Source organism: Primulina tabacum, chromosome 9, assembly GCF_025594145.1.
Source record: "Primulina tabacum isolate GXHZ01 chromosome 9, ASM2559414v2, whole genome shotgun sequence".
Taxonomy (NCBI): domain Eukaryota; kingdom Viridiplantae; phylum Streptophyta; class Magnoliopsida; order Lamiales; family Gesneriaceae; genus Primulina; species Primulina tabacum.
Window position 1 is genome coordinate 40654908 of NC_134558.1, and position 26950 is coordinate 40681857.

General features: G+C 36.2%; 8 protein-coding genes across 29 annotated transcripts; 3 read left to right on the forward strand and 5 right to left on the reverse strand.

Annotated features, from left to right (window-relative positions):
- Positions 1 to 203: 203 nt before the first annotated feature.
- On the reverse strand, positions 204 to 2613 carry LOC142556233 (uncharacterized). Of its 7 annotated transcripts, none has more exons than XM_075667594.1 (4): positions 2391 to 2611; positions 1445 to 1872; positions 866 to 1080; positions 206 to 719 (listed from the first exon to the last, which is right to left on the reverse strand). In XM_075667594.1, the coding sequence occupies exons 1-3, from the start codon at positions 2485 to 2487 to the stop codon at positions 880 to 882; spliced, it is 726 nt and encodes a 241-aa protein (XP_075523709.1). In that variant the 5' UTR covers positions 2488 to 2611; the 3' UTR covers positions 206 to 719; positions 866 to 879. The 7 variants fall into 7 exon arrangements, with proteins under 7 accessions (XP_075523714.1, XP_075523709.1, XP_075523707.1 ...); XM_075667598.1 differs by having other exon boundaries at positions 207 to 614; positions 902 to 1080; XM_075667597.1 differs by having other exon boundaries at positions 207 to 651.
- Positions 2614 to 3120: 507 nt separating this feature from the next.
- On the reverse strand, positions 3121 to 9258 carry LOC142556234 (protein NLP9). 10 transcript variants are annotated; one of them, XM_075667607.1, is made up of 8 exons: positions 9188 to 9258; positions 9036 to 9113; positions 8406 to 8437; positions 7155 to 8289; positions 6569 to 6613; positions 5712 to 6470; positions 4927 to 5050; positions 3121 to 4731 (listed from the first exon to the last, which is right to left on the reverse strand). In XM_075667607.1, exons 4-8 carry the CDS (start codon positions 8049 to 8051, stop codon positions 3578 to 3580), a joined length of 2979 nt encoding a protein of 992 aa, XP_075523722.1. In that variant the 5' UTR covers positions 8052 to 8289; positions 8406 to 8437; positions 9036 to 9113; positions 9188 to 9258; the 3' UTR covers positions 3121 to 3577. The 10 variants fall into 10 exon arrangements, with proteins under 10 accessions (XP_075523722.1, XP_075523720.1, XP_075523724.1 ...); XM_075667605.1 differs by having other exon boundaries at positions 7155 to 8437; XM_075667609.1 differs by lacking the exon at positions 8406 to 8437 and having other exon boundaries at positions 9188 to 9255.
- Positions 9259 to 11123: 1865 nt separating this feature from the next.
- Positions 11124 to 13581, forward strand: LOC142556237 (uncharacterized). Its single transcript, XM_075667618.1, has 5 exons — positions 11124 to 11132; positions 11246 to 11302; positions 11736 to 11777; positions 11950 to 12498; positions 13349 to 13581. The coding sequence occupies exons 4-5, from the start codon at positions 11962 to 11964 to the stop codon at positions 13547 to 13549; spliced, it is 738 nt and encodes a 245-aa protein (XP_075523733.1). The 5' UTR covers positions 11124 to 11132; positions 11246 to 11302; positions 11736 to 11777; positions 11950 to 11961; the 3' UTR covers positions 13550 to 13581.
- Positions 13582 to 13617: 36 nt separating this feature from the next.
- LOC142556236 (uncharacterized) lies at positions 13618 to 16657 on the forward strand. 6 transcript variants are annotated; one of them, XM_075667614.1, is made up of 5 exons: positions 13618 to 13720; positions 14574 to 14750; positions 14914 to 15274; positions 15354 to 15755; positions 16133 to 16657. In XM_075667614.1, exons 2-5 carry the CDS (start codon positions 14677 to 14679, stop codon positions 16532 to 16534), a joined length of 1239 nt encoding a protein of 412 aa, XP_075523729.1. In that variant the 5' UTR covers positions 13618 to 13720; positions 14574 to 14676; the 3' UTR covers positions 16535 to 16657. The 6 variants fall into 6 exon arrangements, with proteins under 6 accessions (XP_075523729.1, XP_075523728.1, XP_075523726.1 ...); XM_075667613.1 differs by lacking the exon at positions 13618 to 13720 and adding an exon at positions 13795 to 13905; XM_075667611.1 differs by lacking the exon at positions 13618 to 13720 and adding an exon at positions 13914 to 14041.
- Positions 16658 to 18977: 2320 nt separating this feature from the next.
- On the forward strand, positions 18978 to 21968 carry LOC142556238 (putative fructokinase-4). Its single transcript, XM_075667619.1, has 4 exons — positions 18978 to 19507; positions 20742 to 21074; positions 21411 to 21527; positions 21629 to 21968. The coding sequence occupies exons 1-4, from the start codon at positions 19097 to 19099 to the stop codon at positions 21761 to 21763; spliced, it is 996 nt and encodes a 331-aa protein (XP_075523734.1). The 5' UTR covers positions 18978 to 19096; the 3' UTR covers positions 21764 to 21968.
- LOC142556241 (B-box zinc finger protein 25-like) lies at positions 21797 to 23999 on the reverse strand. Its single transcript, XM_075667623.1, has 3 exons — positions 23592 to 23999; positions 23028 to 23342; positions 21797 to 22661 (listed from the first exon to the last, which is right to left on the reverse strand). Exons 1-3 carry the CDS (start codon positions 23772 to 23774, stop codon positions 22431 to 22433), a joined length of 729 nt encoding a protein of 242 aa, XP_075523738.1. The 5' UTR covers positions 23775 to 23999; the 3' UTR covers positions 21797 to 22430.
- Positions 23682 to 25691, reverse strand: LOC142556239 (F-box protein PP2-B11-like). 2 transcript variants are annotated; one of them, XM_075667620.1, is made up of 4 exons: positions 25444 to 25691; positions 25239 to 25357; positions 24661 to 25125; positions 23682 to 24432 (listed from the first exon to the last, which is right to left on the reverse strand). In XM_075667620.1, the coding sequence occupies exons 1-4, from the start codon at positions 25666 to 25668 to the stop codon at positions 24315 to 24317; spliced, it is 927 nt and encodes a 308-aa protein (XP_075523735.1). In that variant the 5' UTR covers positions 25669 to 25691; the 3' UTR covers positions 23682 to 24314. The 2 variants fall into 2 exon arrangements, with proteins under 2 accessions (XP_075523735.1, XP_075523736.1); XM_075667621.1 differs by having other exon boundaries at positions 24644 to 25125.
- LOC142504516 (F-box protein PP2-B11-like) lies at positions 25689 to 26157 on the reverse strand. The gene is made up of 2 exons (XM_075617365.1): positions 26115 to 26157; positions 25689 to 26020 (listed from the first exon to the last, which is right to left on the reverse strand). Exons 1-2 carry the CDS (start codon positions 26155 to 26157, stop codon positions 25689 to 25691), a joined length of 375 nt encoding a protein of 124 aa, XP_075473480.1.
- Positions 26158 to 26950: the final 793 nt, after the last annotated feature.

The window sequence follows — 26950 nt, forward strand, 5'->3', positions numbered from 1 at the left end:
TTCGTTGTATTTCATTTTCCGAATAATCACTTTTTCTAGAATTCAAAGCCTAATTTTCTCCAAATGCGCTCCTCCATATTGGTTTAACGTTTTTTTTTTTTTTTGGTTTAACGTTACTGAACAACCATCCACTTAATTTTGATTTCTTGAACTTTCTTTTTTGGTAGGTATAACAGTAGCAGCAGTATAGTTAAATAATAAAATCTATGATCAATGTTTCAGTTCAGATTCATTTTATCACATATTACGAGATAGCACAATTACCAGTTACGGCATATACAAAAACTCATACAACAATTTATTCCTCGATAATCTTATCGAACTGATGGTGACAAAAGAAAAAGATACAAGCTAATCTACAGCTGCAGAATTGTTGATTTCTTCGCATGTCAATGGCCATGGGGACAACCCTCCATTTCAGAGCATAATACTTGGTAGATCACGGGTCGAATTCACAGCCTAATTTTCTTCAAATGCTCCTCCATTGGATCCAAAAATGGAACTATTTGCTTTCATCATCTCTTTGCCAAAAATGGAACTCAAAGTTGATATAAATGATTATTGCAAGGCCATGATTTAGACAATTCAGCAAATGGCCCATCCTTTAAAGACATCTACAAGGTCAAAGACGAGACAAATTGAAGGCTCCAGCTGATTTTGGGAAAAATGAGATTATGATTTTAAATGTAGTTCTGGCAAACAGATTAACAGCGAGGAGCCTGCCTAGAAACAAAAGTCAACCAATTCAAGATTTCTTAATGGATATACAACCTCAGTAAATTCAGCGAGCAAGTTGGAAATTTAACCATCGATGAGAAAGTAAAAGGCATAATAAATCATTTGAGAGAAAGGAGGTCATGCTAACCCAATGAGCTTGGTCTAGTGATTTGAAAGCTCGTGCCTTTTCGCTTCAATTTCCTTTAAATTGCTACGGATGGTTTGCAATTTAGTTGTTAAATTATCATTATGGTTCTCAACATCTTTCATGAGACTAAGCAGCTGCTCTCGATACGCTGCACTTAGACGTTTCTTCAGCCGGAGTTCTGCAGTCAAATCTTGAATCTTTTTATCTTTCTCATCCTACAACAATTGAATAATTTGATCAGAGACGTTGAACTACAAAAATGCACAAAGAATGTCATCCTTAAAGTACAAGGGTCATATGGAGGTCCAGATGAGAAATTGCATCTTTTTTTTAACAAAGAAATTGCGCTTTTCAATGTGCCTTCATCGAACCCAAGAAATTGAACAAAAGAAATGGCATTCTCTCACCAAATTAGTTCAGTTTTTCCTCTATCTAGTGAGTTCTTCTTTGCAACAAATGCAATAGGGATCGAAAACTGAAGCAATGGACACCAAAAAAAAAAAAGCAAGAACGAGAAAAGGCTCAAGACTTATATTATAAAGAAGGAGCCTATGTAGTAAAGGATTAAAAGAAACTTACAAAAGTCTGACGCTTCTTAGGCGATGAAACCACCAACGGATGATTGTGGTCTCTCACAAATTTTCGAACAACCCACCTCCCTATATTCTCTCTCTTCACTATAAGCATCGAAGTACAACCTTCCCTTCGTTTTTGCCCCATGTCATTGGATAGTTTACCTAGACTTTGTACATCTCGATTGCCTCTACACCCTAGTCCACGTGATATGATTGACCCATCACGTTCTGATTTACGGGACGATAAAATGCGGGTCCAAAAACCTATGCGCCCAGCATATTCGTCGTAGAACATTCTAGCAGCGTCTTCTGAATCAAAGATCATACCTTCATAGGGTTCCCCACTGAAGTCAGCTTCACAAGTAGTTAAATCCTCAAGTACAGATGCTTCGATCCTTTCATTGCCTACATCCAAAATTTGTTCCACATCCACTGAGAAAAAATGTTGCACTATATCAGTCCAGTATGATGATTGTCATTTGTTAATATGCACGAGCCCAAAAGATAACTGATAGTTACTTCAAATTGTATCACACTTTCACATAATTATAAGCAGAAAGGGATTCATTCAAAGATCCATATCTAAACTTTCTTGGAAGAAGAGAAACAAAACCCACAGACAGAGTGATAAACTAATGAAACATAGCACAAAAATATCACCCCAATAACATGTTAGCTTTCTTGTACGGAGAGAAACAAAACCACTGATGTTAGCTTCAGAAGAAGTCAAATCCTCTAATAAAGAAGTTGATAGCTTCTCGCGATTTCTCCATACGTTCTAACAATCACAAGTATCTCTTAGCAAAGTTGAAAGAGAATGGATCAATCAACCGAGTAAATTCAAATTTAATAAACTGAGTTACGTAAATACGCACATCCACACACACACACACATTCATACACAAATATGGATATATAAAGAAAATAGAAGGGGGTTCTGCAGTACGAACTGTGGGTGCTAGCGCTCTGCAATTTCTCCACTCCAAAATTTGGAATTCCAGCCCGATTTCGAATTTTCTTGTCTTTTTTCCCGAATAAATTGTGCATCTGAAGGGAAACAATCGTGGGTATTTACTGTTACGACGGGGGGATTCAGAAACCATATACTTCTCGTGAAAATTAATTTCACAATTCCAAAATAGGATCAGCTTGGAGTGACTGAGCAAGAAAGTATTTCTATTACCTATTTATGAAATTATTATAAAAAAACTCAAAATAAAAGTTTTCATACAGTCATTATTTTACAAAGTTTTAAAGTATAATTAATTCTTAAAAATCTTAAAAATTACAAATATCAAATGCTATTTATACTAATAAAAATAATATTTTTATTTAATTTTAATCTCATTCTAAAATAGCACACCTAAGACGTACAATTAAGATGAGATTTTTTTTTATCAAAGTGAAATAATTAATAGTATTAAATAATAACGGTAATATCATAATTTGAAAACTTTGAAAAGAAAACATATATTAAAATATAATAAAGTAAAAAAAAATAAAATTTGACAAATGTTCCGCATAAATAATGATGGAGTGGAACAAATAAAATAAATAGAGTACAAATATTTATTTTCCTAATATGTAAAAATCAGGGGAAAAAGAATTAACAATTGTGGTTGACGCAGAATGGTTTCTCTTTGCATAGATTGAGGAAAAGTGTTTACAACAAAATTGCCAAGTAAAACAAAGGATGCCCTGATTAAAATTTGGACCAAACTGTTGAATTTCATGATAAAAGCAAACATCGAACCTGACAGCATAGGTAAAACAACTTCTACGCTTTCAAAATTCTAATCCTGTTCTCATAATTACTACATTTTACTGTACAAACTGAAACTAGCATGAGGCACTCACACTATACACAGAACGTTACTTTCTTCTAACCGCTAAAACCTTCACAAAGTCTTCCAACATGTACACTACGAGTGGCAGAAGACATCGTTATTCAAAAAAGACCCCAAATTGATCTTCGGTCCAGAGAAGCCAAAAATAGGAAACAAAGAACATTATCACATCTCGTGGAAGCCGACTTCTCGTTATTTTTATGAGATCAACCAAGGGTAAATCAATCACCAACATAATTAAACAAAATACTGGTGATTTTGGAAGTACCCAAGTGGATGTCTATCAATCATCAGGAGCCCCCTCCCAAGAAGCAGTTGCTGCTGCCTGAGCTTCCAAAAGTTGGTGCATCACGAACTTGGAACTTCACAATGCAAGTGCCAAGATTATCCAATATTTCGAGGCATTCATGGAAATCTGAATCACTTACCATCAACACCCATTCCCCTTCGTCATCAAGATACTTGAGCTGGAATTGCCCATTTTGTATTTTGAACCTCATGGCCACTTCTTCATACAGTTGAAAACAACCAGCTATAGGGTCGAATTTGAATCGAACTGTATCTTCTTTATATGCAGCTTTAACTATAAGTTTACTACGATTATCACCAGAGGCTGCCTCGGTTTTTGAATTATGCATATCGTCATAACTTTTCATGCTTGATGAACTTCCATTCATCAATGACCCTGAACCTGACCCATTTGATGAATCTGTCATGCCAGAGGATGTAAGTTGGTTGTGTTCAACAGCTCCGTCATCTCTGACAGTCTCTATATTACCCTTTGATTTGGAGTCTATCTTACAGTCAGCTGCCATAGAACTCGAGATTCCAGAAAGGAAACGAGATTCGGAAGGATCTGGTTTCGCATAGTCATTTTCCAATGCCCATCTACTGCATTCTTCTCCTGCAAGAAAATTATTTGGAGGAAATTTCGGATAAGTTGTCAAAGGCATGGTGTTTAGACCAGCAGGACATGAAAGCCTCACATCTAACGCGGCCACTTGTAATTCTTCGTGCTTTCCGGAAGGAGCATTGATTTTACAATCTCCCCTGTAGAAGTTTGTGTCAATCAAATTAAAAACTGTCAAATCATTTCCATTTAAACAGCACTTCTCTTCCATTTTTTCAATGGTGGTCTCAATGTCGATATAAGCCGATTGGGGCACTGTTTTTGTGTTCTGGATAACTAAATCTGAAGCTTTTGCCAAGGGATTATTATATGGTAAGACAACACCTTTTTTAGGATCAAATTCTTGGAGGATTGAGCCAGTAGCGACGATTTCCCCTGTGGTTGGATCAAACTTTAATCCTCCTTCAACCCCCTCAACTGAATCTATCACGCTTTGTATTTTTCTCAAAGAACGGTTCACTTTGTTTATTTTCCTAGAAGGCCATCTCGAAATGCCATGTTGCCTGCATATCCTTTTGAGAGTTGTTGGGCACACTATAAAAACAAGAAACGTGGAATGAAAGTCATTTTCCCTTGTATGGAAATGTTTCAATATGTTCATCTCTGCCACATTTCAGTCATCTAGAACATAACTTCCTCATTCCCCATAATTAGATCTATTCACATGTTTGTGTGTGAGAAGTGATCAATAGGAAAACATTTTCAGCCATGTGTGGGCATGAAACTCACCGCCAATGCTTTTTGCAGCATCCTTGAGGCTACCGGAGAAATATTGCTGAAGAACGTGTAAACTAACATGCTTCTCAGCAGTTCTTTGCTTCTTTTCCACCAGTTTCTTAGATCCAGATATCACCTAAAACAAACATAAGAGGGCTCAGAGTCCTATTTGTTAAGCCATTATCACAGAAAAGTTATCATTACTAAATTTTCTATGTACAATACCAGAGAAATTGTCCGTTGACTCAGTAAAAACCTGTGATACATCCATACTTGGTAAGATGGTTGCTGTATTAGTGTCTTATTCAATGTAATAAGACCTAATGGAGATGTCAAAGGCCTGATAGGGAAAGAGAGCCTATATTTCTAAAAGATCGTTATGGTATAGTTAATCACACAAAAGAAGCAGAGGCAGTTAGTATTTACTGAAGTCACAACAGAAATCACAATTCGAGTTTTATTATTTGAACATGATCAGTTACCTCATGTATATAATTACACACACACACACACACACACACACACACATCTGTACCTATTTATAATGGAATGACACTTTGGTCTCTTGAAAAAAAAATTGGCTTTTCCTAAATTTGTGCCCTCTTCCACCCCTTCCTTTTATTTTTTACTTACTGTTAATACTCATCTTATCGATAAGTTATTTCTTGCCTATAGATTGGATTTTAAAAGACTAAATGTCTAGAGCTTTGGTTTGGCCACTATCTCATACATGCAACACGTGTGCTAGTATATATATATATTTAATAGCAAACGTGAATAAGAAAATGCAGAAGTACCTGTCCATGAGGACCATCCGCTTCTATTTTCATAGCAACTGAATCCGGTATATTTTGAGTAACATGTTCAGGGGAGTTTGAATTCCCACCGACAAGCGAATGCTCAGAACTCCTCCGTGATAATGGCGGTGTGCTTTTCCCTTCCCCACCATGTAATTTATCATTTGTATCTTCCGTCCCAAGATATTTAGCATCCGACACTGTCCTCAAACTCTTGCAGATCCTCTGCATGGTACCTGAGAGATTGTTAAGCAAGAGTTGCTGTTCTGTACTTCCTCTCATATTGACAGGAAGGAAAAACTCAAGTACATAGTCATCATCCCCAGTGAAAGTACTTCTTAGCCTGATTGCAACAGCTGCCTGTAGTCCAAATTTACGGGCATGATGTACAAGTGGGTACTCATATACATGGTATTCCTTCACATCTGAGTAGAAGAATGGGTGATTCGATTCAAGAGCTTTCCCAGCAACACCCTGTCCAGCCTCAAGATGATGTTGTGCGCAAGCATGCACAAAACCCTGTATATCTTTGTCATTCACATAACATGCTGTATCATGGATCTGCAGCACCCACTTTTTATTCGCACTCATACTAGGTCCTGTTCCTGTAGCAGATGCTCGTATGGTTTCACTACCAGAACCTTCTTTGTAAATACATGGAATCCATACTAAAGCAACTGGCAGTCGATGTGCATGACAAATGGCACGTAAAACATCTGTTATCTCAGCTAAAGCTAGCCCCTGATCCTTATAGAGAGTCTGCCGAAAAATTGAATTTAAATAGTGTTATGGTAACCATGGAATCGACATAAATTAAAGGACAAGATAAATCAAATATAAAAAATTTGGAGGACAACCTGGAGATAACGTCTAGGAGGTACAACGCTCCTTAAATTCACAGCCTGAAATGTTCATGACAAACAGTGAATAAAATATCCCATGTAATTAACAAAATATTATTTATGATTGGGTAATGAAAAAAACATGTAGCAGAACTTCGGGTTAAACGACTCTACAACCAAGAAAAAGAACAAAGAGATAATTTACCATTTTCTCTCATATTGTTTCTCTGTCTCGTTGCAATTATAAGATAAAAAAACAATAATAAAATTGAAACAACGCTGGAGTTAAACAAAGAGATAATTGAGAATCATATATACGATTTTTGCTCATACAGTCGGTATATCTAAATGGAACTTTATTAATTGCTACATCACGTGATTGCTTTCTCAGTCGTTTCTTCCGTTTCTACACGTAGCATATCATACACAACCACATCAAAGGAAAAGGAAGGACAATTTGGAAACAGAGAAATATTTCTCCATAACCTAGAAACACTTGTTAGTTGCTACTAGAGCATTTTTTTGCTTTTTAGCAAGAGATGAGGAAAAATTCCACAAAATAAGAAGACAAATAACACTAATTAAGAAACCAACAACCAACCTGTAGTGCACGACAAACATTTTCCATCTCCAAATCAAAATTAGATTTTTCCTTTGTGGTAACTAGTTCTAGTACTGCACAACATGTCCTTCGAAGGGAATCATCCTCGAATATAGGTAGAGCAATAGAGCCCTGGACTTTATGATCAATGGCATATTGTATCCGTAAATATTCAGCTTTATTGTAGAATTTTACATTTGAGGTCCATTCGGGAATCTTTGAAGTAAATACACGACCTATAAGCCCAAGGACAGATCCAGGTTTTGACTCCGAGGAAAATGTAAAAAATCTAGAAACTTCACGGTATCCGCTAAGTGTTTGATCTAGTAAATAAGGTTGCTCAAAAGTGCTTAAGATGTAACGATCCTCATTCTTCATTGGAACCCAGACTTGGGCTAAAATACCCACTTCAGACCATTCCTTAAATAGATATAAAGCTCTGAGCATTTTCTCAGCCAGGGATTGCAAAGGAAGCCTTGGGATCACACTGTTCCGTTCATCACCCACTACATTATGCTGCCTTGAGCTTTTCTCGACCTTCTCAGTGAAATTAACCCCACCATCAGCAGGATTAATTGGTATCGCAAAATGACCGTTTGTATCATGAAATCCACCATCGCTTATGAATGAATTTCCCATAGCATCACCTCCCACCATTGAAATTTCGGAAGTATACTGATCCACAAAATTCAATCCATCTAAGGATGGAAAATTTGTGGATGCCACGCCAGCAGAGAAGGCAAAATGGGGAAGCATCTGTTCAGAAAACCCACTGGGGCCGTCATACCACCCAGCATACGTATCAATATTCATCAGTTCTGCAACATTACCAAATGTTTCCTCCCACTTTGAGCTCCGCATACCATTATCCATCAATTCTGCATGCTTACCCTCCATACGACCCTTTGAAAGAGCTAAACTTTTGTGGCCCTTTTCCGTACCCAAAAACGGGTACTCCACTTAAACAACAAGCCAAAAACTAAAACCAACTAGCCAAAACTGACTGCTCTGGAACAGATGAAATTTAGTTTACTCTTTCGAACATTCCCCAAAAAACTCTATCTTGTTTGTAGCCCTTTGGCCCCGAAGTTTTATAATCTACTCATTGGATTAAAACTACTGCAGACCCTTCTGCCTGCAATAAATATATTCCGAAATTACTCCTGTTCACTCCCAAAAGCACTATTAAAGACATGCATAAATAATACAAACTCTGTCTATAAAATGACAAAAGACAGCTTTGGTACCAACCTTGTATGTTGACAGATTTTGCACAGAGAAGCCTGAACAATAATCCACATAGAAATGGCCAGCAATGTAAATAAAGAAAGAAAGAACATGTCGTTTTAGGAAAAATTTCAAGAAGTTGCCACTACAAAAACACATCTAATCATTACCCAAAAGAAATGAAAAGTTACATAAAATCATTTAAAAACCAGACTACATAAAGAAAGTATCAGCAATAAAAATACTGCCATCTGTAGCTTCTTGTATGACAAAAGTTTGTCACTAAACATAGAAAATTTCCGTACTGACATCAAATACTCTATTCATTACCAGATCGAGTCAATTACACAACCACATACTGACATAACCATATACGTGGAAAACGAGTGTATGTATCGATAAAAAATTTATAGATCTAGCTAAAAGAACTAAATATTACACTTGACTCCTGTAGAATTCAAAAACTTAAATTTTCCTCGTATTGTTTATTGGAAAAGGCTAACCTACGGCAGAACGAACAACAACTTCGATTTGGAAATAAATTCAGTCAGAACACAGAAATAAGGAAAACAAAATTGGAGCAAGTAACCTGACAGTTGGATGTCACATTAATAATCCAGAAAACGAATAAAAATCCAATCATAGCAAACTTACAGCGGCTAAATTCAAAAAATTCAGCAGAAATCTGTGGATTTCATGTCATCCTCGGCAAGATTCGTATTGAAGAAATATCTAACAAAACTCTGGAACTTCAGATGATTACGTATATCCCATTGATTATTCAACACAAAGCAATCACGTTGTACCTGCGAGAGCTTCGGCGGACCTAGATGCAATGGTCCGGAAGATGAAGACTACGCTTGTATATAGTATGAAAGTTATATATTTCGCTTTTATTTTAATTCGGAAGTGTTACTTTTGAAATTTATTTAATGATAAAAATTCAAGGACATCTATCATTTTCACTCCAATTACACGTATAAATATATTTTTATTTTAATTAATATTTGATTTGAAATTTTATAAAAAAAATAAATTTATAAATTATTATGTTATTTCATATATATATTAAAAAAAACAGTTAGATGAGATCTGTAAAGGGGGGAAATTGGAAAACAAAAGCCGAAAAGTGTAATATTTAAATTTTTCACTATATTTGTATTAAAATTTAAACCTAAACACGAATTAATATTTAAATCATTTTTAAAAAATAATATTTAAAAATAATAATTTTTAAACGATAATTAATGTATTTAATAATATTCCTTTTATTAGTGTTAGTATGTTATATTATTTAAACAATGAAAAATGTTAATATTTTTAAAATAAATCAAAGGGGTTGGGGTTAGGGCATCTCCAACCGTCCTCCATAATGGAGGAATCCTCCATTATGGAGGATGAAATCTTCTCCAACCGTACTCTATTTATTTCCTCCATTTTAGAGTATGCAACAGTGATCTTTTATTTATGGAGTATCACTGTTCATATAGAGCATTGAAAAGGGGTGAAAAATAATTACAAAATAGATATTTTAAAAATTGCAATATAGTCCTTTTGAAAATTAATAAGCGAATTACATGTAGTTATGTCATGTTTAGCGAATTAATTAAGTTTATTTAAATAATATATTATGAAATTAATTAATTATATGTGTGTATGTGTTCGAAAATGAAATAAATTAAAAAAAATTATTTGGTAATATTTAGAGGATATGAGTTGAAAATGAAATAAATTAAAGAAATAGAGTATTTGGTAATATTTAGAGGATATGGGTTGGAGAAGGTGTTTGAAAATAGAGATCATGGATCTCTATTTTGGAGGATAGAGGATGAAAAATAGAGGATATGGATTGGAGATGGCCTTAGGGATGTGAATGATCCAATACAAGTTAAACAGTATCAAGATTGAGCTTGGTTCGTTTAAGATTGATTGAGGCTCGAACTCGATTTGAGTTTTTATCATCCAGCTTGAGCTCGGTTTCATTTGAAATTACTAAGTTCACGAAAAACTCAAGTTCGGCTCGTTAAAAGCTCGTTTATCATTTTAATCAAGCCGATCTCGAGTTTGGTTCATTAGTAGCTCGTTTATCTGTTTAATAAATTTGGCTTGAGCTCGGATCGTTTTCGAGCCCGTAAAACATACAATTGAGCTCGAATTTGAGTTCGTTAAAAATTAAATATATATATGAACTAATTTTAAATCAAACACAAAAGTATAAATATATTTATAAACAATCAAAACCAAAAACATAACTAAAATACATAAACGAGCCGAGCTCGAGCTTACGAGCCACCTAAACAAATCGAGTTAGAGCTCACGAGCCTATTAACGAACATGTTTGCGGGCTCACGAGCAGATTATCTTTAGGCTGGAGTTTGATTTGATTAAATTATCGAGCTTGAGTTTCACTTGATATGATTAACAAACGAACTTAAACGAGCTTTTTATCGAGCCGAGTTCCGAATAGATCGCGAACGATTTCATTCATTTACAACTGATTTTGAAAGCCTGGCTCGGGTCCTAATACAAATTTTTTTTATATAGTTTATTATTTATTTATTTTTTTAAAAAAAAAACTTTCCTAGGTGGAACCGGTCTACAAAGCCGGACCTTTAGATCTCGCGAATCAGGAAACGCCACCTCATTTCAGTGATCGTTTCGCTAATTCCACCACCGCTAACTCCTCCGCCACCGCCGTTGCGGTGCTAGCTTCAACAATTGAGCCTTTACGCACGTCAAATTTCTCTTCAGGTTAAAGGTTTGTCTCCCTTTTCTTTTTTATCCATGTATTTTTATGATTGAATTCATTTATGTGTGTTTTTTTCTATCGACGACTGAATTATTGCACAACATCTGGGTTTAAGAAGAAGCGAGACTCGGTCTCGAAATGCCGGAAGACGATTAGTATTCCGATTATTTTGGTAATTCGATGTTATTTCTATCTCTGTAATTTCACATGCTTGTCATATCTATCATTTAAGCGGAGGCTTGTACGTAGAGGCAGTCAGGAATTGAATTGGGGGGCCAATGATGGGGCTGGGAAGTTGGGGGTAATTTTTCTCTGTTTCGGAGTGAGAGGTATAATTTCGGATACCCGTAAAAATTTGAATCTTCCGAAGTCTCGTATTTAATCTGTAACCGCCTCTGTTTATTCAGATTCTATGCCTTTACTATTGAAATGTAAGAGAAGAAATAAATAGAACTGTTGGCTCTCTTCCACATTTTCATGGAAAATAGAGGTGGATGAAATTTTTTTTTTTAGTCAAATAAATGTGCAGCTCTGCTCAACATCATCACTTTCTGCTGCAAATCATAGCAGCCACTTACATTGTTTTATTGTCTAATTTTTTGCAGGACTACTCCATCTTTGCACGGTGCTACTCCAGCTGGATCACGGTAGGGAGCTTGTTATCCATATTATATTTGGAGTTTTTTTTTTCATATCTCTGAAATTCAAAGTGTGGATTTGTTTGTTCCAAGTGAAATTTTTGCTGAATTCTGTTCGCGGTTGGTTTTCGGACTTTTGCTGAATTCTGTTCGCGGTTGGTTTTCGGATTTTGTTTCGTAGGAATTATCAGAAATGTCTGGACGATTGTTGCAAGTGCATGAAGCGGTATGCAGAGACAGTGATGACGAGGTGGCCATGAATCCGCGATCTGGTGGAGAAGTGGTTGATATGAATGAGGGATCACGTGAATCTCGTATTCTTGAACTAGAAAAAAAGTTGTCAGAGCAAGTTGTTTATTGTGAGGAAGAGGCATACATGTTATATTGTGACTATGCCCAAGCTATGGGTTTTAATGTTCGTAGAGGAAAGCAGTACTATTTTATGGGAACTCGACGGATTAGATCAAAGACGTATTGTTGTTCGAAAGAAGGGGTTAAAGATGACAAAGCAGATGCCAATGGGTTGGGTTATAAAAAGGCGGAAACTCGAACAGGATGCAAAGCAACAATATCTTTCTTGTGCGATGGTAGTGGTCAATGGAAGGTCTCGAGATTTGAGAAGGAGCATAATCATGAAATGGCCCCGCCATATGTTAAGCCCTCGAAGAAATCTGGACAAGCAATTTTGGCTTCAAATGCTTATGGAAGTGGTGGTGCATTAGATTCACTGGTAAATATGTCGCTTACTCTTACTTTCATACTTAAATTTAAATTATTGTTGAAATAAATGTGTTGGAGTATAAAAATTGTTAAGAGGTACTACACTGGCACTACATTTCAAAATCCAATGAAGTGTATACGATCCATTTTGTAATAAATCTAATGCTATACATGTGGATAAGGTTCCGCTAAAACTTAAGCTACCAAGATTTAGAAAAGTGAATTTTATGAGATGCTTCCTTGGGTGTAGGACTAAAGCTCGACAATTTCTTGTAAATCAAGTGAGTATTTCGCGTTGGATATTGTTTTTTCAACCAATATTTGGAACTAACTCACTGCGACCTCTGGCAAGGATCGAAATCGTATCAAGTATTTGTCTAATTATGTTGAACATAGTTGAATCTATTATATCTTGGTATCAGTTGTTTGGTGCTCGTATATAAGAATACAAAGAAGAAAATTCTTCCAAAATATGAATCTTTTTTGTCTGCTATAGATTTGTTAAATTGTTGCCTCACTATTTAGGTTCCACTGCCAATGTCCCATCCCATGCTCGAAAGCTTATTTATCTATTGATGCTCGGTCGGGTTGTCCAAATGCTATCATTTATTTGTGATTGCATCTGATGAAGTCCCATAATGATTCAATAGTCATACATTCAAAAATTTCTTATTTCATCATTAGATGATAAAGTGCATTGGTTCGAAAAATTATGCTATAATTTATCTGAGTTATAGGAAGAACAATCATGATATTTATTGTATTTTCACTGAATCCGTGCTGTGCTATAAAGACTAACTTGCCTCAAATTTCAGATAATTTGTCTTTTCAGTTTCTTCGTCTTTCACATTTGTATGCAGAGTGAAGCCGAAAAAATCCGGGAGCTGTCCTTGCAGCTGGCGAATGTGAAGAGTCAAGCAGAAACATTTGAAAGGCAAGCGGCGACCTACAAGAGGCAACTGGATATGATTTGTGAGCATATCGAAGAGCATAATCAGTCGTTGTCGAAGAAGATTCAAACCGTTTTAAACAATGTGAAGAAGTTGGAATCCAAAGATTAGCAATCCCATTGTTTTCTGATTGTTTAGTGCATACTAACATTAGATGGATGGGATGTTTTCCTCCATAAATCGTGTTGTCCATCACCTATCTCTATATCTTGTATATAATAGTGTAATAATTACGACAGCGGCTGCTTAACATGTGACGAGACTCGTTTGAAAACGAAGCATGTAATGATATTCAAGTTATATATCCAAATAATTCTTTAGATAATTATTCATGTTTTCTAGCTCGAGAGTATTAAAAAATTCGAAAGTTTTTTAATTAATTATCAAAAGGGCCCTACAAAAAAATTAATTTGATATTTTGGTAAATTTATTATATATTTGGGGTGTTTTCTCGTCTGAATTTCCAGGTGAGGGAACAAATTTTTAAGGCGGGATAACTTTTCTTCGTTTCACGATAGAATTTTTCATTTGATTCTTTTTATTACTCGTGGGTGTGGTTGAAGCCGCTATCGTTTTTGGTGTAATGAGATCCGTGCTTGCAAGGTGTTTGTTATAGTGTCTGTATCAGTTTTTGTGTTAGTTTCATTTCAATCTCTGGTCTTTCTAAAATATATTTCTTCACAAGCCTACCGTTTTTTGCATTTCTGTTTTTTTTTTTCAAAATTTGTGACAAGTCCATTGAAGTTGTAAACCACACGTTTCACCTTTGTTAGTAATTGTTATCGTCTGCTTCACACTATGGTGCTAAATGTTTGTATAGCATGTTGGCCCTCTGCTTACTTCTGGTTTATTTATGTACTTATTACTACTTGCTCTGACTGGGTTTTGAGCTGAATCCGTTTACGGAAGATTCAAGTGCAGCTACAATATCTTCTTTTTGGTCGCGCCACTACAATCTCTACATATAGTAGTGGTCATTGGTGCTAAAATTGAAGCTGTCTGATTACTTTGTGCGAAAGGGTGTTTTCATTTATAATTTATTGATTTGCCAATGATTATTTCTGCAACAAAGTTGAAATTTTAGTTGCTATCATAACCATTTATTTGGTTATTAATTTTTTTTGAATACTTGCAGGTAGGAGACATAAAAACATATAGAAAATGTGCAAGCGACGCTAGTGCACTAGAACCATGTTCAGGGTTGCCTTGCAAGGAAAAAGAACAATATTTTCTTTCAAATGGCGAATAAACTGCTCCGAGGTTTACGCAGAGTCTCACTGCCTTCAGTTCTTAGCTTTGCCCTTCCTTTCAGGTAACTCCTTATTTTCTTTCGTTCCGGATTTGGGTTTATACATGTTCGTATGTAGCGATTATAGTAATACCAATTTGAATGAGGCGGTTAAGTTTCCTATTCAGATTTGGCTCCCCCAGACTTCCTATTCAGATTTGGCTCTACTATTTCCTTCATTTGGCAGGCAAATTCTTGTTGCTCGAGAACCCATTTTCATTCTCTCTAGGCCTTTATCACTCTTGCCTCGAAACCCAAAAAATTGTTGGCAGGTGGTTCCACTATTGCAGAGGAGAAGCTTGAGCCACGGGTCAGTGAATCTGGTCATATCACCAGAGGGAAAGCCCAAGTTTGAGACCCACGAAATTGATCCTCCAAAGAAGGAGAAATGGAAGACAAAGAAAAGGCTGAAGCTACAGAGGAAGAGAGATAAACAAATGAGAAAGGCTGCCAATAAGAGAGACCCCAGGTGGCTTGGGGTCAAAGGGAAGAAAAAGAGGCAGAGATTTTCTAATGCTGAGGAAAGGATAAAGTACAAGCTTGAAAATGTATATGCCAATCTACAAAAAGTTGTATTTACTCCCTCTTAAATATCGTTGTTGATTTCGCTTTCTAATTCACTTCCAGGCCAGAATCAAGGAAAATTTACTGATAGAAAGGCTGAAACGGTATGAAGTATCCAAAACTCAGGGTCCTGTAGTTGAACCCTGTGTATTATCTGGTGAGGAGCGATTTTATATGAAGAAGATGGCCCAAAAAAGTTCCAATTATTGTCCAGTTGGCAGAAGAGGGATCTTTGGTGGAGTTATCCTTAATATGCATCTGCACTGGAAGAAACATGAAACGGTCAAGGTCATCTGCAAACCTTGCAAGCCTGGCCAAGTACAAGAATATGCCGATGACATTGCTAGGTTAAGTGGTGGAATTCCAATCCAGATTATCGGAGATGATACCATAGTTTTTTATCGAGGAAAGAACTATGTGCAGCCAAAGGTTATGTCACCAGTTGATACATTATCGAAGAAACGGGTACGTCTCTCTGTTTAGCAGTATTCGATGAATTTGATATCATGTATAAAGACATGTATCATTTAATTATTAATATGTACGACCAATCTTTGCCATGATATGGTGGTGAGAACTGGATGGAACTTAAAGTGGTGCTAAATATTTCATGAAAGACGTTATCACAAAAGTGAATCAGTTCATCGACAGTTTGTGTCTGTCTTAGTTTGTGGTTTCTTTGCATCAGTTTCATTGTCTTAATTCTTCTTTTCCTGGTTCTTGTTCAAGAGTTGTTAGTACTCTGCTACAGACGATCATCTTTATTGAATATCACCAGTTAGCTTTTGATTTTTGCCTTTAAATTAGTTCATCTCGCGTTAACTTATTCAAGTTTGTTGAAGGCACTGGAAAAATCCAAATACGAACAATCCCTCGACTCTGTAAGACGCTTCATTGCCATAGCAGAGAAGGAGCTGGAACTATATCTCCGGCACGTTGCACTTTATGGCGATCCAAACGACAGGGATCCCAAATCAATACTAAATCAACCAAGGAGGAAAGACGAACCACATAATAAAATTTACCCGGTGAAAAATAACAACTCTGCTGCTGGAGATGGTTTAGAACGATGTTCATCATCAGTGTCTGATTTTGTTGATCAAGAACTTTCTGAAGCTGAGGATATTAACATAGACAATAACGACTCATCAGATTACGAGGATGATGATCTGCTCATCGAGGACCTGGATTCGTCTAATGAAATTTTTAGGGACCAAATTATCTATCGAGATAGAAAGTATTGAGGCGGAGTTTGTATGTCAATGTATATTGGATACAAGTGATGATCATCGTACAAATATGAAGTTGAGCTTGATATTCAATCATGAATGACTAAATGACTTCCATTTTAAAAACTTAATTGAACAGTATTGTTTTAAGGCAACTCGATAAATTCGACAGGCAGATCGGAATAGTATCCCTTACAAAAATAGTACGAATCTGCTGTATTTGATTCTCTTTGCATTTTCTCTCGATTACTTTATTCTCTTTTGCTCCGAATTGTCTTAAACGGGCTTTCACTTGGCCTTGTGCTTTACTTGTCCAGTCTTTAGGGCATCTCCAACTCAAGCAGTTCACGCTATTTTGCTGCTTGGGCTTCTCCAATGAAACTGCGCTATTTGCAAAATAGCGCAGCTCCATTCTTCTCCGATGCTCTGCGCCAAATGTGGCGCATAGTTCATTTCTTATTTTTTTAATTTTTTTTTTGTTTTTTTAATTATAAATATTTATATTAAAAATTATAAATATTTTTTATTTAATAATTTTATTATTATATTAATTTAATAATTAGAAAAATATCTATTAAATATAAAATTATAAAAATTAAAATATTTAATTATATAAAAATGAAATAAATATATTAGAGTAAGATTTGAAATAGATGGGTTGGAGATGAATATTGTATTTGATGCAGAAACTGCACTATTTTAGAGTAGAGTTGCTTTAAAATAGAGTTTTGGATTGGAGATGGCCTTAGCAGGATGATATATGAATGCATGGCGCAGCACGAAATACAGCCCTTTAGACAAGGTCTGCTCAATCATCAATTTATGCTAAACTCCGAAAATTAAGGTAGAAGATCTCACAAACTAGTGTAAAGATCTAAAAATGATTTAACTTTTTTTTTAATGAAGTTGAGATTTACATCCGTTATCATTTTGTGTGCACTGAAAAAACTATCCGGCTAACACAATAACTTGTAAATCACGTTAGTTAAGTACAGGAGAATGTTCGACTCAACTCTATGTGACAAGAGATTATATTTTCAAAAAAAAATTTATAATGTTTAAAACTATAATGCCTATATCTTATAAAAGTTTTTTTTTTTTTTTAAAGAGTATGCCAACTTGTGTTTTTTCAATGATAATTCCATTTTTATTCAAAATAAATTGATACTTATCTTAATATTTCAAATTATCCTCTAACTTTATTTCAGTAGTGCTCTATTTTTTTTTTTTGTTGGGCTCGTATTTTTGCATGATTATTGGCAACTAATTTTATTTTATTTTATTTTTTTGAAACACTGGCCATAAAAATAAAATGTTAATTTTAAAAGAAAAGTTATATAGTCAAATATCGTGGATGATGGAATTCTTGGAAAGTCAATTTTTACTTTTTAGTTGTTGGTGGTAGATAAACAATTGTTTCAAATATATTGCGTATTTTCTTGTTTGACTTATGTATTTTCTAATTGCGTGAACTATTTTTTAGAATAAATTAATTATTAAAATTGAAATTAATATATAATATAATTTTCACAAATTCAAAAGCGTAGATGAATAATAAATATTTTAGTAATTTAAAATGATATATAATTATAGTAATTATTTTTCGGGACACTCCAAAATTTATTCTCACACTCAATTTTTATGGTTTTTTGTGTGTGTAAAAATGGAGTGTGAGAATGATTTTTTTTTTTATTTTCGATAACATTTTCCTTATTCTTAACCTTAACAATATTTTACTATATATAAAACAAGAGCACCACATACTAAGACTAAGAGTATGTCTCTTGTGAGACGGTCTCATGGATCTATTTCTATAATACAGATCAAATCGACTCATATTTAAAATGAAAAGTAATTTTTTAACATAAAATATAATATTTTTTCATGAATCATGTTGAATTAAATATCTGTCTCAAAAAATTATATCGTAAAATAGTCTCACATAAGTGAGTTTTTGTGTATTAATTAAGTATAATCACAATGTAAGTTAGGATTTGCCTAAAACACTCATATTATTGCACTGTCTACGTGATTTTATTATATTATAATAATAATAATAATAAATTTTTTAATACTTTATTTTATCTCTTACTATTTCAATTAAAAAATTTAATTTTAAAAATAATATTTTTATTTTATTTTTTTACTAAACAACACGATATTTATGCTCAATCCGCTCGTATCAATAAATGTCCCATTAGCTACAAAGTCTTATTATTTAAGAATCACACGTGAAGATATCCAAATCCTTTGGTAAGGAAAATTGTGTTTACTTTACTTGTGAATTAATCATTGACCAATTAAATTTTTTCCCTTAATTATGATTGGTTGAGTTACCAACCATAAAATCACCAATAAAATCATTCCATCTATTAATTTATGGATAATTAATTAAAATCCCGATTAATATTATTATATTTGATGAAAAAGACTCTTTAGTCCCCACCACCTTCATCTCTCTCTATATAAACTGCATTAGCATACCATTCTTCTCTGCGCACACAGATTTCAGATCACTATTATTTATACCTCATCCCTCCAATTTTCCCTTTTGTATATTACTTTTCGACTGCAGCAATGACAGGAGCGGTCAACAGCGGTTCCGGCGATGGTTTGATCGTGAGTTTTGGTGAGATGTTGATAGACTTTGTTCCGACAGTCTCCGGAGTGTCTCTGGCGGATGCGCCGGGGTTTCTGAAGGCACCCGGGGGAGCCCCCGCCAACGTGGCGATCGCGGTGGCGAGGCTGGGTGGGAGAGCTGCCTTCGTTGGGAAGCTCGGAGACGACGAGTTCGGTCACATGCTCGCCGGGATCCTGACGGAGAACGGAGTGACGGCGGAGGGAGTTAGTTTCGACAAGGGAGCACGTACAGCGTTGGCCTTCGTGACCCTACGCGCCGACGGGGAGCGTGAGTTCATGTTCTATAGGAATCCCAGTGCTGATATGCTGCTAACCCCCGATGAGTTGAACCTCGACCTTATTAGATCTGTCAGTATTCACTCTGAATTATTTTTGGTGCATCTCACGCGCGCATTTTTTTTTTCATAGACCAAAATCCAAATGAATTCTCCACATGCGCAATTTTGGTCAAATTTTTTTTGTTTGATTTGATTCAAAGCTTTTACTTTTATAAAATAAAATTCACTTCATTAGTTTTGACCTCCAAATGGAAGCACGCATCTGCTATTTGTTCTGTTTCGTTAGTTTTCGACTTTTATTTGGATTGGCGTGACATTGACGATGCTAATTAATAAAAATTAAAATTTATGGATAGGCAATGAATAATGATAATTAGTAAATTAGCTGGAGGTGGACCGATGACGGGAATTTTTTTCCTTAAAACTTGCTACAACATTAAACCGGATATGATTGGAAATTAAGGGGATTAATTAACATAGAAAATTATCATCTGAAATGGGCTGATTTGTTTGAACAAAAAGATTAGTTAGATTCTGTTTAATCACGCTTAATAATACAGGGTTATTCATGTAAAGAGAGTTATAGGAGTGAGGATTCGAAAAGTTCCTGTGTGGACTATGTTGATACCACTATAAAGCGTGGATTTACTGGAAATTACGTCCATTAAACCAAATCTACCCACCTCCTGTTTTCTAGATTTATTCGTCGGGATCGAACTAATGTCTTGAAATATCATGTTCTTACATTAAAAAATTGTGGGACAAGTTGACGCTGAAGAGGTGAGTCCCACACTTGACGTATATAACACGCGGGAATCCCAGTGTGGCGTTCTAATCTAGTCGAGTTTCTTACTTAAGACTGTATAACGTACGACATGGTGCGTATATTTTTGTGTCTATTGTGTGTGAGAGAGACTAAAAGTCAAATCGTGGGTCCTCTGAGATTTTTTGACAGCCTACCTACTCCCAGCATCCACCAAACCCTTATTTGAGGTAACAGTTCAATTAACTCACTGCATAGTTTTAATGTTAGATTCGTTGTATTGAACTTATTTGAAATTATTATTTCTCATATGTATATACTATATCATAGTCTAGAGGATAGTTTAGGTGAGGAAAAAAACACAGTGAAGATGTAATACGTGTACATCGACTAGATATAGTTTTGCCAAGTTTGGTTTGTCTGATTCTTGAAGCCTATGAATGTGTTGAAATCAATTTTACATTTCGATTTATGACGGGTATCCTAATATTGATCGATCAAGTAATTCATTATTCTTAAAGTTTATTGTTTATGTACATAGGCTAAGGTGTTCCATTATGGATCAATAAGCTTAATCGTTGAGCCATGCCGATCGGCTCATCTGAAGGCAATGGAAGTGGCGAAGCAAGCCGGGGCTTTGCTCTCGTACGACCCGAATCTCCGGCTACCGCTCTGGTCCTCGGAGAAGGAGGCACGAATTCAAATAATGAGCATATGGAACAAGGCAGATGTGATCAAAGTTAGTGATGTTGAACTGGAATTCCTCACTGGCTGCGATAAGATCGACGATGAATCCGCCTTGTCTTTATGGCACGATGATTTGAAGCTTCTCTTAGTCACCCTTGGAGAAAAGGGATGCCGATACTACACCAAGGTAATTGATCTAAAGTTTTAATAATAGTTCATTTGAATATTATTTGAAGTTTAGCAGTGAAGAGTAAAAAGTTACATCATCTTAAAAATATATTTTAATATGCGAGTAATTCGGTAGGTGGTGGGATTTTTTAAGCAGAGACAATATTAAAACGAGGCGGGCGGTCAACTGATTGGTTCCCCCGTTTCTGAATGAAGCATGCATTATTCTAGAGAAAAATGCAATGGACCCGGAAAAAAAAAGGAGATTTTGTCACGTATTAAATTAAATCTTCGCAAACAGTGGGTGTGAAAAATATTTTCTGAAAAGCATGACTCATATTAAAAATCTTTGTAGACTTTTCGCGGATCAGTGGATGCATACCGTGTGAATACAGTGGACACAACTGGAGCTGGAGATTCTTTTGTGGGTGCCCTTCTGTGCAAGATTGTCGATGACCATTCCATTATCCACGTAACAATTTATAACCTTGGATGTTCTTTGTCCGATGGGATTCGACTCCCTTCTGAATCTGTCTTGTTACTGATGATATTGTTTGATTAATTATGTGTCAGGATGAAGGGAGACTGAAGGAAGTGCTCAAGTACGCTTGCGCATGTGGTGCTATAACGACCACCAAGAAGGGAGCAATTCCGGCTCTTCCTAGGCACACGGATGTCGTCAATCTTATATCAGGGGAGCTTAATTAATGACAACATACTGCAAAGACAAATTCGAATTGCTTTTCTTCTTTTTTTTTTCTTTTTTTTAAATCTTTGCAATGCGAGAATGGCACTTTCCAATCTCTCGTGTTGAGATTTTCGATTTTTCCCCCTAGTGTTGGTAGAACTGAATAATGCAACACCTATTTTCCCTAAGCGTGGATGATAATAGAGATATGCGTTATAATGTCTACATATACGTGTATGCTTTCATAAGGTTTTAGCAGGAAAAGGTACGACTACTTGCATCGAAGCTCGAAGATGTTTGAATTCAGTGCCATGCTGAAAACCACAATAATCTTCCGCTGATGAACGTTTTCTATTTAAAAAAAAAAAGAGAGAGAATCGAGTAATTGTAATAGAAATCACTTGCAGTCCGATAATTTTTTTCTGGTGCATTTGATATACCAATCCTTTCTTGCGTACTTGAAATCCAACGATTCAATTCAAGGGGGAAAGGGACAGAAATCAACTACATGGGAAAGAAAACATTCACGAAAATTTAGACCTGCCAAGTTTGGAATTATCAAGCAACAATATCAGTAAACTAACAACTGCAGTCAAACCCCCAAACGTTTAACTAGACACTTTAATTTAGTAAGCAATTTTAGTTTTGAAACTGCTAGGTGTTTCTTTCACATGTGATTATCTAGATTCAACCCAGATCAGGAACTGTGAAGAACTCTTCATCATCATCGGGGATTTCGATTCTAGGCCTCTTGTTAGGCATGTGACATTTGCCTGATCGGTGAGAAGTTGTGTAACTTGGCTGAGACATGCGCAGCTGAGGGACTTCGGCTGCAGCATGTGCCTCATGCCGTATTTGTTCACCGAACAGATTCATCTCTGTCAACCAGTCGAGATCATCAAAATCGAGGTGCTCCTTCTGCACAGATGTACGCATGCTTTAGAATAGTTTGAAAATAAGCAGAATAAAAAATTTGTCTAGGAGGTTAATAGAAGATATGTTGTAAAAAACTATTCGATACCCATTGCGATGAAAAACTTTGTTTGAAGACCAAAACTCGAATTTTTCAGAGAAAAGAAGCATGGAACAAAAAGCTATGCTACAAGACTTGATCTCGGTGAATTTTGGCAACAAGAGCCAGATATTCAAGTTCAATTTATAAAGCTCCATGATTTCCACCTTGAAACTCCCTACTTTTGCCTTCTCATCCTTGAATCTTTCTTGGAAGACAAGAATCTATGAATCAAATGAAGATATGTATACATACAGGAGCTAATATTTTACCTTGTTGGATGAACCATAATCAGAAAATTGTAGCAAGTCATCAACAGCCCAAGATGGTGGTGATGTTATGCCCAGAACCTGATGTGCCGGTATTTTTGTACCATTCTGCTGTGAATTTGATCGAGGGGGCTTCGGCTCAATCGAATTTTTCAAGTTTTCTTTGTTACAGTTGGAGCTGCTCAACGCCACACGTATTCCGGTGGCTAAAAACCTCTGGTGGTTTGCAGCAAGGGTATTAGCTGCATGAATAGGTTCATCACAGTCCTTGCAGAAGAGTGCTCTGTCCTCCACACAGAAAATGAAAGCTGCTTTCTCCTATACACGATCAATGACCACAAAACAAAGTAATCAACATAAAAATTCAAGCAAAGTCGAGGGGATCCAGTGGGGACGAGCAAGGAAATAAATTTAAGGCTCCAAACATAAAAGACGATGTAAGTTTCATTCCTCTCAAACAGGCTAAAGGATATTGCTAGAGTATGGTGATCCAAAATCCTTTTAGTCCCACTCGATGAGCTTACAAAGCAACAACTATCGTTAAACAAAAGAAGGGGAAACACGTACTTGGCAAATGTCACAGGGTGGAAGCTTGCTGGAGAGGGATTGGAGATGCAGCCTCTGGTGTTTGCTGGCAAGCTTGTTTGCCGCATGAACTTCAACATCACATTTCGCACACAGTGCCGCCTCATCTGCGCAGCATATCACGCTTGCTTCTGCCTTCTCACACACATCGCACTGAATCTTCATTTTATGATGATGATGATGATAGTCTCAATTCTTTTCACTACCAAGAATAACGTACAGCTAAAATCAGCTATCAATAATATCAGATCCCATAACCCTTATCACAAAACAATTATCTTGGTTTTTTTTCAAGATTCAAGAAATACACCACAAAATCAAATTTTGGCATGAAGGGTCCTTGTCAAAATACGCGATTTGTTGAATAAAATATCTGAGCCGAACACTTGATTGTAATTCGAATGAACCAGGACAAATGTCTTTATGAATGAAAAATGAGGCCAATAATGTAAGAAAACGAGACGAAAAGCACAGCAGTTGGAAGAACAAAGAAGAATCTGCCAAGGACCAGAGAGAGAAGTGGCTGGCGGACGATTTGAGAATCAAATGCTTGGCCACAATTAAGACAACACATAATCTGTGGACTCAACCACATGTGCGTTGCCCGTGACTCGCGAGGAATTAATTATGAAGGCCGTATATATATTATCCTGTGACTGGTAACTCGTTACCTACCAACATATAATTTTTTTATCTTATTTTTTTTTAAAAAAAACCCACAGCCTCATATTTTATTTGATAGATTGAATTATGAATAGTACCAATCCTCTGCCCTCTGGTTGGCCGGGGAGGTGTAGTACTCCCACCGCAAGGTCGAAGCACCCTGGTTGGCCAAAATAATGCATTTAATTAAAGAAACATTTTTTATACAGACATGTAAAATAATTAGCATGAGTTGACAAGTGAATCAAATGTTTGGTTTTTCTAGCTTTTTAATGGTTACTCCACGGTGGCATTGTTAGCTTTTGAAAATACTGTTCTTCAGTTAAATCAAAATTTATTAAAGAAACAAATACACACGTGAAGGTATTAACTTGTTTTCTTTTGTCACCCTTGAATCCTAATCTTTGGAAGGACTGCTTTCTTATCCAAGCTTAGAGTATCAGAAATCTCAATACAAATAGGTCGAAACTCGATGCCTTCAACAATTAAGCCGGACTTGGACGTCGTCTTCTCGAACAACCGTGCCTCAACCTCTCCTTGTTCGGCATCGGCCAAGTAGAAGTTTCCCATTTCTACCTCCACCCATCCATCATCTCTGGTGACGGCCTTATCTCCGTGTCTATTCTCCGTCGTATGAAGGTGAACAACTCTCGCTCTTTTATCGGCATCTTCTTCCGAGTTATCACACACAAATCTGATTGTTGTGTTGCCTACATTAAGCCCCCTAGACCACTTTCGTAATCCAAACACTAGATATGCTGCATAAAAAGTTCTTGGAGACAACATTTTTATGTCGATTTTGCATTGGATTTCAATACACCAAACATCATTTAGCTCTGCTATCTCAGAGAATCTGCAAACACTCGGAAGAAAAAGAAAAAGAGAGGGAGATATTCCTCATATCTGAATATCCCCCAAAAAATATTCAGTCAAAATTTGAAATAATGGGTTAATATGATGATGGACCTTGAATCTGCGTGTGGTCTCCACTCCCATTTTATTGGGTTATCGCCCCCTGCAATATAAAGACGTCTTGCTCCAAGCATATAACATATCTTTCTATTCCTTCCATCCAGGAAAAATCCCTGTCAGGTTATCAAATTGCATCAGTAAAAGCACTGTTATACAAAAATATATTAAACATGGAATTCGTTAAATAGGCTGAACTTGCCCAATGAGCCGATGACGATGCTATTTCTTGATAATCCGGCATTACAAACTTCTCCCAATCTACTGCAAATGATTCATTGATCTGAGAACTAGTAAACCTTGAAAAGTTTCCTCCTCCCCTTCCTCTTCTATTTCTCGAAACCGTGTTTGGAAGAAATTTAACCTCGGTGTACACTGGCCGAAACTCAATGCCATCAATGATCGGGTCAGTCTTCATCCGAAGCATCGTATCACGCAACCGTGCCTTCACCTCTCCTTCATATCCGTTTTGAAAATGAAGTTTCCAATATCCACCTCCATCCATCCATCCGTTCTGTGTACCGCAACCTTTCCATTAGTTTCCTTCGTTGGTTGAAGGTGAACCACCGTAGGTCGAACTTCTTCTCGCTCAACTTGTTTGCCTCGTTCATCCTCTACAAATTTAACCTCTGCATTAGCTACCTCTAGGCCCTGAGCCCCCTCAACTAATTTAAACACCAGAAAAGCCGCGTAAGTAGTTACTGGAGACAGAAATCTTGTTTTGATATTGCCTATAATATCAAACCACCATACTGACTTCAGCTCTGCAACCTCGGAATCTGCAAACATATATACATACACAAAAAAGAAATGAAAAATTCAGTTTTTGCTTGTGTAACGATGATAGAGGATAGTCAAAGACATATGATGGACCTGGAATAAGCATGAGATGTCCAGTTCCAGTAACTTGAGTCATTTCCCCATTCAATTTGAAGTTCCTTTGCTCCAGCCACCGACATTTCTTCGAATTCTCGTCTTGGAAATCGTTCTGTCAATAGTCAGATGAGCCAGTTCAATACCAAAGTGCCTCCAACTTGTTCCGATGAAACACAAACTTTTATCAAAATTGGATAATATGGACGCATACAGATTCTATAGCCAACTTGTTGTTTTCGTTTCTCGCCACTATCGTATACAAAAACAAGAGAAAACTTTACGTATACCATTAATCAGTGTTTATTTCTCTTCTAACGTATGTACCATCCCATAATGTGCTGACGTTAGAGTTACTCAACATGGAGTACTAGGAAATCCCACAAGTTCTATTATGCCAAATGATGATTTTTTAACCTGTGGAGGACTTGAGCTAAAACTCGGACTCGATGATTGGGAACTGCTGTTGCTTTGGGTATCTGCGGAACACCGCTCCTACCAATCTTTCCCAGTTGTCGCAGTTCTGGGACATCTTTCTTTGAGAGCTTCAGCTCTGGAAAACTGATTGTATATCAGATTTCCTACATCTTGTTTGGAATATCTTGGTCGGAAAAAAGTCTTCGGTAGACAAAGAACCCGTTTACTCTTGATGCTGTCAACTGACCCTGTTACATTACATAACAATTTCATATTTTTATCAGCACAAACAATGGAGTATCTGACAGTGCCACTTGCGTCCAATATTTTTGTCCGAAAGATGCTAAAAAGATGGGAAGGAATTTTTACAAACCAATGCCACTCTCTTTACTTTTAGCCTTCTCTTCGTTTTCCGACTT